General features: G+C 41.8%; 1 protein-coding gene across 2 annotated transcripts in view; it reads right to left on the bottom strand.

Annotated features, from left to right (window-relative positions):
• Positions 1 to 10,446: 10,446 nt before the first annotated feature.
• The window catches only part of LOC147449529 (ABC transporter C family member 4-like), a 55,585-nt gene continuing 52,871 nt past the window's right edge, over positions 10,447 to 13,160 (bottom strand). For both annotated transcript variants that reach the window (XM_086521967.1, XM_086521966.1), the window contains one exon: positions 10,447 to 11,115. In XM_086521967.1, coding sequence (XP_086378093.1) covers positions 11,015 to 11,115 — 101 coding nt within the window. In that variant the 3' untranslated portion in view covers positions 10,447 to 11,014. The remainder of the gene's footprint in view (positions 11,116 to 13,160) is intronic.

The following is a 13,160-nucleotide window of genomic DNA, read 5'->3' on the forward strand; positions in this document are numbered from 1 at the left end:
CTTTTAATGAGGTCTTGGCTAGTCTAGAGTGATTCTATCACCATTTTTGGAGGATCCATCCTCATCAACAACTATCCACCTTCGACAACCCCTCTTATAAATTTTTTACCTCTCTCTTCTCTCCCTAATAAGCTTATGTCTAGCCAAAGCTAAACTATTGTAAATATCTCCTATCCTCTACATCCTACCCACCTTCTCTCTTCTTCTCTCTCTATTGACTATGGTATTTTAAATAATGAGGAGACAATATGGGAGCCACAGTCACATGCACCCCATTTTCCTAGTCACCAGAGTGGGTCACTCACTTCAGTTAAAAATATTGCTAAATCCTCTCCTCCTTCCCTATATAACAAGGCCATGAGAGCTCACTTGGGGGGGGAATACACACACACACACCAATCCATACACACCCTTGTGCTACGTGCTTGTAGCATGAACCCTAATCACATAATCACAACACCATCACCATCACCATCACCATCCACAAAAAATGAGCACCATACCTCCACACCACTTGTAATTAAGGATTGAAGGCACAATTTCAAGAAGAAGAAGGGTGGACACACTCATGATATTCCTCGCCACCAACTCCCATCTCTCCATTATGCCTTCTACGATCTTGTTCCCTTCTCATCTTCTTGCCATATGCTACCTATTGTATTCATCTTTCGCAAGCAATCAACACACTCCAACTTGGTGCCATATCTTGTGTCCCTTCGGATACATTTCATGATGAGTATAGTATATGCTTGTTCCTTGCCATTTTTTTTTCTGCTTATGTAAAGGTGTGCGGATTCGCCACCATACACACACTCTCTCTCTCCCTCTCATATTCCTATCATCTTGCTACTTCCATCTTGAGGTGTGCGGATTCGCCACCTCTTGTATGAGAAGTGAGCATACTTGCATGTTTCCCTGACCTCATTATCTTCCTTACTACATGCACGAGTAGCAAGCCCATTCTCACTCACTCACCACTCCTCTCACCTTATTTACCGACCACCCCATTCCACATTTGGGTGTGGATCTTGAAATTGTTTTCCATGGCATGTTTCATTGTGTATATGTATGCGTCCTAGCCGCATATCTTGCTAGGTGATGCCCCTATTGTGTATCCCCCATGATGAGGCCATTGTGCATAGTCTTGGTGTAGAGGCCACCAGGTCTATTTTTCACTTCCACCTCTCAATACTTTTATAGTAGTTTTGCTTTGTGCAGCATTGACAGTGCCTTATAGTGTAGATTGTTGCTGCTATCATGACCGAATTACATTTTATGTAAAGAGCATTGGGGAAACTACCAATGTGCTTATTTTGTGGCAGTGACTCTTGAGTATGTTGAACCTTTGGCCTCACATGAGTAATTTTTAAAGCCGAGCACTCGAAACCTTTTACCTAGTGTGAGGTGGATTAGGTCCTTAAAGATCCCTTTATCATAGCCTCACCAAGGATATGCATATATGGGTTTAGACGATTGTTAACCGTGTAAACTTGGCATTTGTTTGACCTAACCATGTAAACTTGACGTTTTTTTGACCTAGTTCAATTCAATCTATGCCCATTTATATGCATTGTTGTTCTATCATTGTTTTATGGCTGCCACTTTTTGAGAATTATGCTAGAATACTTTTCTACCAAATTTTTACCACGTTTTTTTCATTGTTGCATTTTATAGAGCTTATCACTAAGCTGCAATCATGGATTCTTTGACTGAAAACACATTCTTTAACATCGAGAAATCGGATGGCAATACTTTCTTGTTCTAGAAGAAGAAAATCTATGACGTGCTAGTGTAAAAGAAGTAAATCAAGACAATCAAGATGAGTATATGTCACAAAATGACCGACAAGAGCTTGATAAGCTAGCCAAGTCCATGAAAATATTTTCATTAGTTAAATCTCTCTACATTAATGTAGAAGATGTTGAAGGTGGTGCTTAGGATTTATGGAGCAAACTATGCATCATGTAGAAAAAACAAAGTGTCGCTTCTTCAATTTATTGGCTAATAAACTTGTAGATTGCTTGAATGAAGGAAGAGACATCTTTATCTGATCATTTGAATAAGTTTTATTTTATGTTTAGTCAATTGAATGCACAAACTGCTCCTCATGCAATTCAAGAGAAAATATGCAGTATCTTGTCTAATTTACAATTGCTTAATGTATTTTGGATTGAAGATATTGCTGCAGCTACCCATCTTTTCAATAGCTCATTGGCGATGACTTTGGATGAGAAAGTTTGAGGAGATACAATCTAGGAAGTTCTAGAGGAGATACAATCTAGAAAACTGCCCATTTGAGCGTGTGTTAGGATCTTTGCATTTTCCATGTACCAAAGGAAATGTATAACAAGCCTTACCCAATGTCATCAAGATGTATTTTTCTTCGTTATGATGAGTCAACTGAGATGAGATATTGTCTTTGGGATCCACAAACTAGAAAGGGTATTTGAAGTAATGACTTTTCAAGATGCATAAAAAACATGTTCCTACTATTGAGATATGAAGAGTTGTGATTTAAGAAGATGATAATGTACATGATAGAATGTAGAATGCACCTAAGGCAAGGCAAGAAGCAGATGAGCACGTTGAAAATCCTCCAGTTGTAGATTGTGAATAGACCAAAACCACAAGGTGATAATGTTCTGAGGAGGTATGGGAGAGTGTCTCATCCTCAAGAGAGATATGTTCCATCTCTAGATGACAGATTGTAGAGAGCCCCAATTGCTATGATGAGGCTATGTTACAAGATGACGAGTTTAAATTGAACATGGACATGTAGTTAGAGATGAGTTCTTTGCACATGAACATGAATTAAGGTTTACTACCTTTAATTAAAGGAAGAATGTCTTGCCTTTTAAGTGGATTTACAAATTGAAGATCGCACCTAATGATGGGAAGCCTAGATATAAGGCTACATGCACAACTTGTGGGGCAATGGTATTTTTCGAGCACTAATGCTTGCGTGGCACTAGCGCTTACCCTTGATCTTTTGATCTTTTTGATAAATCCAAGATAAAAAAGATCAAGGGTAAATGCTAGTGCCATGCAAGCACTAGTGCTCAAAATTTAACATTGGGGCAACTTAGGTACCTCTAAGAGCGTTCACCATTGGGCTTAGAGGGATATACAATGAACAACCTGTATACAATGAGCGACCCATATACTTCAACATTAAAAAAACACACACACACACATGTTTTAAGGTATGGATGTAGCTATAGAACACAATTGGGGTGTATTTTATCAAAATGTTTCACATACGGGAGACATGTTCCAAAATCAAAATCTAGCAAGATTGTAATCTTCCAAAGTGGTGTGGTGTGTGCTAGAGATTCACCCTCTCATTTTCTATTGTGGCATGCAACGTTTTTGGCTCTTTCAAAGGCACATCTAAGCATTGCTAGTCACTTGTTACCATGTGGAGTTTTAACTTTAGAAAGGAGTCCCTCTGATTCTAAAGCTAAAGCTAGCAAATGAAGAAAGAATACTCCACCTAGTTCTCCTTTGACGAGTGTAAAGCCCTCCAATAGGTGTTTGGAAACATTTTATGGTATGCCATTAAACTTCTTTTTTAAAGTGCTCAGTTGAGCTTGAATTGCTTAAAATTCAAAAAATTACAAAGAGCCCTGGCATATCCTTTGCACAGGAATAACCAACAAAGAATACATCAAAGGACGATCTAACCTTACATATTTAACTTGCAAGTCTTCCTACAATGTATTCGCCACTAGCACATTTCTAGAACAACATTTGAGTCCAGCGGCTCACACTTCCCTTGAAATAGAGCATTTTTGGACTGCCAAATAACTCTTGACACCATGGCGCTCTTACTATGAAAATGTCAGTCATAAGATCCAAATCATCAATGAACTTGAAGCCCATAGCAAGGTCGCACCTAAAGAAGGGAATTCACAGATGTGTGTGCACCCTCTTGCATATCGCGCCCGTTTGGACATCCCCAGAATGGGTGTGAAAGAGATTCATTCAGGTGCTTGCGCCTGACGCATGTACCATCACCAAGACCTCTAGCTTTGGCTTTGTCTTCGCTCGGGATGATGCCAAACAAAACTCTCCAAAGAAAGAATTTGTCCCTTCCTTCACATTTGGCCCTCCAGATGTTCCCAAGAACTTGACCCCGTTTGCTTGCAGCCCACTTTTTGGACCAGATCCTGTTGAGGTGAATAATCCACTCCTCCGCAAAGCATAGCTTTTTGTAGATAATCTTAGTCTTGGGCGAGCTAAACAATCTCTCTCCATGCCACTTCCAAACTTTCCAATCAAGCGGTGTGGAGCAGCGAGGAAGAGTTAGCATTGATACCTTTTCTAGTAGCCTCCTGATGAGGACTTCGTTCCGGAGCAAGAGGTTACAACACACCTTCAGATGTGCCAAGGTTTGCCAATCCCCTTTTTGATCATTCCACATAGTGTCAAGACTCTTGTTGTTAAGGTTTCTAGCAGTTTCAAGCCAATGGTTATCAAGGCACAAACCTTCCACAATGGGCCCCCTATGGAGACCAGTGCCTAGTCGTTCCTTTTCAATATTTAATCTCCTCTTTCCACTTGAGTGCCATGGCTACTTTACAACAATTTTCAATAAATTTTTTGGTAAAACCGCCTACTTGAGCCTTCATGCTCGAAAGGGGGAAGAAATCTATTTTGTAGCCTGAGATTGGACCATACTCCACCTTTAGATTTCATGCGGGCTTCCATTACCATTTCCCTGGCCATGACATCCCAACTCTCATAAGAATTGGGGACGGTGCAAAAAAGTTTAGCCCATAATGCTAGGTCGTGAGTAACAGGGTCAAGTCCACCTTGAGCACCTTCGGTTTGGCAATCACCGCCTATTTACCCCATTGCCAGGGTCTACCAGGAGTCAACTTATTTTTCCATAAGAATTCCTTGATTGATCTTGAAAAGGAATTCCAAATTTTTTGGAATAATTGCAAGAGCGACGATGTGAAGGTTATATATGGGATAAAGAAGGTATTAATTATCGTAGCTCTGCAATGGAAGGGGATCAGGATGAATTCCCAATGCTTCATTTTCTTTTTTATTTTCTCATGAATCTAGTCAAAGACAGTCTTGTGAGTAATTCCTTCCCCTATGGGCACCCCAAGGCGGCGGAAGATGATGCCTCTCTTCACAACCTCTCCAGTCCAATCTGCAGCATCAAAGTTGTCACCTTATGTCAAAGAAATCAGGCTTGATTTCTCTATGTTGCATTGAGACCTTGACGCTGTGGCAAACACATGGACAATCTCCAATGCTTGACTAACATTGTTTTCATCCGCTTGGAGGAAGAGTAGCGAGTTGTCTGCAAACATTTTCATAATCAATTGTTTGCTATCCTGGACTTGCAGCCCTTGAATCTGACCTCTTACTACCGCTTCTTCCAACATAGCAATAAGAGGGTGGGTGAAGGCAGCAAACTAAAGTGGAGCGAAGGGCAACCTTGATGAGTAGATATCTTGACTTCAAAACAACCAACTATTCTTGAGTTGAATAGCAATTCTGAAGAGCTCCCTTCTCCAAGAGTGCTAACAGCTTGAAAAATTTGTGAACCAAACCCCAAAGTTTGTAGCGTTTCTTGCACAAAAGACCAGGTTATCCTATCATATGCCTTGTCAAGGTCTAATTGGAGTAGGATAAATTCCTATTTCTTGAACCTAGCATATTCCATACCAATCATGGCCGCCAAAATATTGTCGTAAATTGATCTTCCATTACTAAACCCATGCAGATGAGGAGAGATAGCATCAGCCAACACCCAGGACATTCTTTCAACAATGAGTTTGGTCAACACCTTGTAGACCACCGTCATCATTGTAATTGGTCTCCAGTGTTTGAATTGAGAGCAAGCAAGTTGCTTGGGGATGAGTTTAATCAATCCTTTCTTCACCCCTGATTCAAGCAAACTTTCTGTAAAGGCTCTATTAACCATATGCAAGAAAGACATGCCCATAATGTCCCAGAAATCTTGACAAAACTCAACCGTGCCCATCCCACCTTGGCGACTTCTCTTTACCCAATTTTTTCAGGGTCCTCTAGCATTCATCTAGAGTAAATGGCCTTTCCATAAAATTCGCTCGATCAAGGTCTACTAAAGTTGGGGTGACCAAGAAAAACTTTGCTTTGGCTTCTCTGATTATGGGAGAGGGAGAATCTTCCTTTTTGATGATTTGGATGAGGTGATCTAACATGACTTTGCCCATCTAATCATGGTTTTTGATCTGGGCTCCTTGTTGGTTGAATGGTAGTCTAACGTTTTCTTACCTTGACCGCTCTGAGTAAGGTGTTTTTGTCGACATCCTCAGTGTTGATGTGACTTTCCTTGGCTTGAAGTCTGCAAAGATTCGTCGCCTCCATATCCCTTTTGTGCAGGGTCTGCTTGAGCTTCAACCATTCAATGTGCTCCTGATTTGAGGGCTTTCCTTACATTTTCTTCTGGCCTAGCTCTTCAAACCTAGATTTGCATATTGATATTGTGTGGTTATTACTCCTTTTTAGCATTGGACCCACTCTCTTGATTGATGATTTTTTTAAAAATACTAAATCTCTTCCATGGGTTGGTCCTTTCCTTGAATGTGTCCTAGTTAAGCTCTTTCGCAGCGTGACACACCAAAGCCTTGAAGTGAGCATTTTTAATAGATTAGGGTAGGTGATAAGAAGTTTCTTGGCACCCTGTAGATGATGTGATTTTTTTGAAGAAAATATCAAGGTTCCAAGCAAAGAGAAATGATCAAAGAGATTTTCACTCACGAGGACTTGCTTAAGTAAAGAAGAGGGCACCCAATCACCTATCGTCATAAAAATAGAGTCTGTCAAGTTTGGAGGCTGGTTGGACTGCTTGGAGACAATGGTAAGTGAACCCCGCATCATCCTTCCAAGGACGAGTCTACCAGGCCCACCAGAGCCCATTTTTCTTCCAGGGAATATCACTTCTTACGCCCCCCCCCCCCCCCCCCCAAAAAAAACAAGAATGCTGAAAGGTCCTTGTCTATCTTGTCTAGAACAAACCATATTAAAATCCTCCACCAAACAAAACTCCCCTTCTATTTGTAATTGTCAGAGGTCATACCATAACATCTTTCTACCCTTGGAGTTGGTAGGCACGTAGATATTGAAAATAGTGAGGAAGTAATCATATACCTTAATAGATACTGCAAGAGTCCTTCTGGACGGGTGCTAAAAAACAACTTTAGGCTCAAGATCTCTATGAACTCATGTCATCACTCCACCAGAGCCATCAAGAGTAGTGCCGTAGAAGAAAAGTTCCCCAAGCGTTTGTTTTCTCGGCACTGAGGCATCAATGTGGTGTTCATGTATACACCAACAATTGATATCATTCCTTCTCATCATGCATTGCCAGAGCTTTTCTTGCTTTTCTTTCATTCTTATGCCCTTCACATTCCAGGACAACAGCTTAAGAGCGGGGTTCATTGGGAGAGGGGGACAAATTCTTCAACATCCAACCCCTGTTTAGTCTCCATAACCGTGGTACCAAGAGAATCTGGGGGATCCAAAGGAGGGGCTTTCTTTTCCATGTCGCCTCTTTTGGTTGGGCGGGAGGTGGGACGGGGCTTCTCCCTTTCCAAGCTTTTGTAGTCTCAAGCGACATGGAATCCCTTGCCATTTACTTTATTCTTTTGGGTCTCTTCAAGCTTGAGATTTGCACTACAACCATAGTTGTTACTGTCGTAAACTTAGGTGAAGTAGTACTCTCATTGCATGGACCTTTAGAGATTTGCAAAATGAAACTCTGCTTCTCCATCTTCTTCTGCTACTGTTTGGTGTCTTCTTTGTCGCAGATCAAAGCCTCTTTTTCACCTCCTCTTGACTCTTTGCCATTCCTTACCTATTTCTCATTCCCTTCTACACTTGTTTCCTTAACAGAGATATGGTTGTCACCTCCTAACTTGGAGTCTTGCATTGCCGGATAGGTACTTTCTTTAGCCTTCATGGGGAATCCTTGACAAAGTGCCCAAATTTGTTACACTCAAAGCATGCCCCAAAGTAAGTTCCGAAGTTGAGTGGAATCATAATTAGCCCTGCTGCAACACTAATGACCATGCTCTTTGGTGGTGTCTTAGAGACATTCCAGCCTATGCACACCTGATTAGAGGCACTGCCTAGTCCTCTCTTGTTAGGAACAAACAAGGGGGTGCCTAGTTGACTGGCAAGCATCTTGATATTATTCCAAAGCCAACTTCGTAGCCCCGCAAACTCGACCCAAACTGGATGAATCCCAGGGAGGGATTCAGTCGAATCGAAAACAGACACCCATGGTATTACACAAACCTGTCAAACAACAGGGGACCTTTATCTAGAATCTTTGAAACATCGAAGTCGTCCTTGAATCTGACTGAACAAAAACCCTCGTGGTATGCCATTAAACTTGTGACAAGGCGTTATCAAGGCAAATTTTCTATTGAATGTGTTCAATCGAAACTACTATGTTTAGGTTCAATGCACATGATACTTTGTGCTCTAAGGAAATGGTTGATATAGGTTGACTTAGCTGATATTCTCTTTTGTGAGATCCAAATTATGTATGCTTATCAATCACATTATAGATATGACATGCACTATTGCAATCCAAAACGCATCCCTAAGTGAGCTCAAATCCAATTTTATTGCTAGAAAAATATTCACAGTTAGTAGACGATATTGAAGATAATTGTAGTGAGATGAAGTCGATGATATTCGTGTTGAAGTCGATGATATGGAAGTGCAAAGTCACAAGAGCAGAGAGAGAGAGAGAGAGAGAGAGAGAGAGAGAGAGAGAGAGAGAGAGAGAGCGCTAAACCAACCAATTGGGCAATGAAATAGATGGTAATACAATGGGGGCTAAGTGCTACTTATATACTAGCCTACGGGCCTACTCAAAGAATTGACCTACTCTCAAAATCTTATCAAATAAGTAAAATAAATACCTAAAGACAAAAAATCAATATTGGAATCACATTGGGCTATTCACTTGAGATGCTATAACTTTAACACCCTCTCTGTTGCTCATAGTGGACATCTATAGGAAAACCAAGTCAATGAAGAAGCTACCATGGGCACTCCAACAATGGCCACTACTAGATACACATCGGATTTTGGCCACAGAAGAATGCCATCTTGAGCACCGGTTGCCTCACGGAAAATTGAATTCTAGACCACATTATGTCCAAGAATCCCCATTCGTGAACTGTGAACACATCACGCCCAAACTTTCCTCAACAATGAATTTTTGGAACACATCCTATCCATAATCCGGCCAACAACCATAGTGTTTTGCATGCGTCATGTTGGTTCCTTGTCAAATGCATGTGCTTTGAACTCCGCCTCACGGGTTCAAACACCAATAACTTAAAACTCCGATGCACGGGTCCAAATCATATATGGGGAGCTCCTTTTGCCCCTCTTTGCCGCTCACAAGCCTCTCTCTAGCTAAAGCAAGTTGTGGCAACAACCACCTAACTAGAAGGCTGAAGCCCTTGCCAATGTATTCACAAAATCATTGTCATTGTTGTCCTCATCATGCTTGCCTTTGCCTTTGGATTTGCAATCCCGAGACGAATGACCACGCTTTCCACGGTGGTAACAATGGCCCTTTACTTCTTGCTAGTATCCGAAGCAACAAGTGCTTCACCACCTTTTCCAGAAATTCAAATTTTGCCTTGCGAGCATGGACAACATTGCATTGGCAATCTTCAAAATCTGTATGACTGGAGAAATTTCCTTCGTGAGAAACTCCACAATGGCCGACATCGCCTTAATTGATAGCATCCCAATCAACACATGAATTGAGATGCTCCTCATCCTGAAGGCGGGTGTACCTATTGTTGTTGTCCCTTGTAGGTGGCGCCTCCAAGCTATCAATGATATACAACAATTGTTTTTGTGTAAGCAGAGTCGCATCAAGTTCCAATGAGCATAGCTGTTACCATTCAATATGTCGCCAACGCTTGAGCATGGGACGTTGGGCGCCATCATGAGGGTACAAGCCACAAGCAACCTTTGCCATCAAAACTGATCCCCCACGCCGCACCAAAATCCTCTCCACTACCTTCCCACATGAGGACTTCCGAGTTCCCAAGGTCATGTAAAAACCACAAAAAAATTAAGTGCTCAAGGACACTGTTGAGGCCCCTTTCAATAAGCTTCCTACCTCACTGGCAAAGTCCCACAACGTTTCAAAACGCTGCTAGCCAAGGAAGTGAAGAGGTTGTTGTCGAAATGAGGCATTGCTTAAGTGCTCGCCTTAAAAAACGTTGCCGAAAAGCTGTCCATTGTCGAGTCCTATGGCCTACGTTTCAAAACGCTGCCTGCAATAGCCACCAAAGTGGAGTCTCTCACGAAGGAAATTTCAAAATCATAACTATCAAGCTAACAACTACTCTCTTATAATCCTTGAGAATCGACAAGGAAATAGAACAGAGCAATTTGCAAATGTAGTGAAGAAAATCAAGATGCAAAGAAGCATCTTTAAGGTTTATCAAAGCGTTTCTTAGTTATCAAGGTCTATTTAAGCTATCTTCAGGGCTTTATAGCTACACTGCCCAAATTTCGATCATGACAAATACATAGCCAAAATTCTTCTTCTTAAATTGGTAGATTTACAATATGTGAGCACTGAAGTGCATTAAACAAGAGCCTCTCTCTCTCTCTCTCTCTCTCTCTCTCTCTTTTGCGCGCACGCATGGAGAAGGACAAGCCTGAGTGGAAACTTGGAGACTTCCCCTTTAGCTTACCACCTCTCTTATAATTCATTTTGGTGCTCATGACCCCTTTTGGCCTAGTGAAGTAATTCGTGTATAGCTTTCTTTGCATGTAGTGATCTGAGGATGTGAATCCAAAACTGCACCTGACTATCCCAATGACGGTCAATTTGTGCAGGCATCAATTCCCTTGCCGCTTGTCAGGGATTTGAGCAAACTTCCATATGCATCAATGTTTATTCCAGCTTCTTCCTCTTGCACATTGGCTCTCCACAAAAATGCAGTCCTGATGAGGAATGCTAGCACTACTCCGCAGCCCGAGTCGAGTACTCGTGCACTAACGATGCAAAGAGGGATCGCGGATTGTGCATCAGATTAGATGGGCTGTCAAACTCCTTCACTCGCCCTGCCACAAGCATTAAACACACTCTCTCTCTCTCTCTCTCTCTCTCTCTCTCTCTCTCTCTCTACAACAAAGGATTAGAAGCATTCTAGCTAGACACCCAGAATGATCCTAAGAAGTTTATTTAATACTTTGTATTTAGTTTCACATTTAAATTTCACACTTTTCACACTTAGTACTTCAGTACTAAGGTACCTAGACATTGTAACAGATTCACCACTTTTGTATCAGTTTGGTCTCATAGGTCATTCTGGTCTTTTGAAGACGTTAATATAACATTTCATTTCATTTCATTTCTCTCACACACACACACACACACACACACACACACACACACACTTTTTTTTTCCGTAAATCTGTTTTGATTAATTTCTACCTGTGAGAAACCTCAAAGTGAGGAAAACCCACCAAAAAGATCAGATACATAGGGTGGAACACAGAAGTGTTCAACATGTGAAAGCGCTAAAAGCAAACATAGAAGAGTCGCAAGATTTCCAGGGATATGTCCCCAATATCAAAGGCAAAATGTAACGATTGCCTCAGTAAAATCTTGAACGATGGAAAAGGATCCACCTCATGCTGGTGAAACATGCGGAGATTATGATGGTGCCACAAAGACCATAGCGACCAAAATCTGACCCATGTGTAGAAGATGCAAATCGTTGGAGGGAATTCGGAAGAATGCCAAAAAGCCAGAATCGTTTGTGGGAAATTGCCGAGGGAAATTGAAGGTGCATACAAGCAGAAACGCGGCGAAGGAAAGCCCTGGTGCAGCGACAATCCCAAAGCAGATGCCTGACAGCCGTGGAGAAACTGACACAACGAGAGGAGCTAATGTGACGCGCCACAAGGAGAGTTCCAACCGGAAGAACTCCTAGCAAACAGCGCCAAAGAAACAAAACGCTCCTTGAGAGGTAAGCAAGACTTCCAGATTGCAGTAAGAGAGTGTCTCCACCATTGATCAGATTTGTGTAAAGCCCAGAGCGCATTACAATGATCAGCACAATCAGAATGAATATGCTGGGCAATGCTCATATTTTGTGTGATACAGGATAGCAGCCAGTTCTGGCATATGATGATCAAGTGGGTTGTTGGATGGTGGTCCGATGCACGATCAATGGCCAGAATGATGAGTATATGCGCATACCGCATCGGGACAACGAGCTGTTCTGTGGCGTGAGATATCTTCTTATCCATGGCTTTCCAATGCGCTGCTACCCTCTTGCATCCCAATGTTTCGGGGTACACATTTCAACCCACACACACACACACACACACACATAATGCACTATTTCTGGCCTGGATAAGGCCTTATTTAACCATGGAATCCTTGAGAGCATTTGTGGACCGTTGGATAATGCTTGTCAATCAGTGCTACATGGCAAGCCCGTGTCATATAAGCTGTAAAAGGGCACTAACTAAGGATTGAAGCGACAAGAATACAACACCAAAAAGGCTAACAGCACTTTCTTCAATGTTCACAAAATTGGAAGATTGCAGTAAGTGTAGATAGCATGTCATATACTCTTCAGAAGCCAACAAAGGCATCCCCCGCCCCAACACACACACAAAAAAAAGAAAGTAAACATGTATCTTACTATGTATGGGAAACCTCCAAACAAGAAAACCCATGAAGAATATTACATCACGATCCAGAGTATGGAACTTAGAAGGAAGCAAAGTCTAGCACGACACCCTGAGTGTCGATCAGGATAGGCTTCATGCTACTGCTATATTGTATCATGGTGACACTTATCCCCACTTTGTACCTTTATGGCATGATACCATTGCTCAGCCTACCAGCCACCCATAGGAGTCGGTAGCACTCCTATCAGTTTTTTGTTTGTAGTTTTCTTTGTTTTGTACCCAGACTTGGTACTAGACTCATCATTGTAATCAGTTGGTCTCATAGGTCATTTTGGCCTTTTGTAGACGTTAATATATCATTTCATTTCTCTCTCCCTCTCTCTCTCTCTCTCTCTCACGCACACCCACACACACCCACACACGCACACACAGCCCCCCCACATGCAGATCTCCATGTGAAA

Source organism: Adiantum capillus-veneris, chromosome 10, assembly GCF_014529385.1.
Source record: "Adiantum capillus-veneris isolate H3 chromosome 10, ASM1452938v2, whole genome shotgun sequence".
Lineage (NCBI taxonomy): Eukaryota > Viridiplantae > Streptophyta > Polypodiopsida > Polypodiales > Pteridaceae > Adiantum > Adiantum capillus-veneris.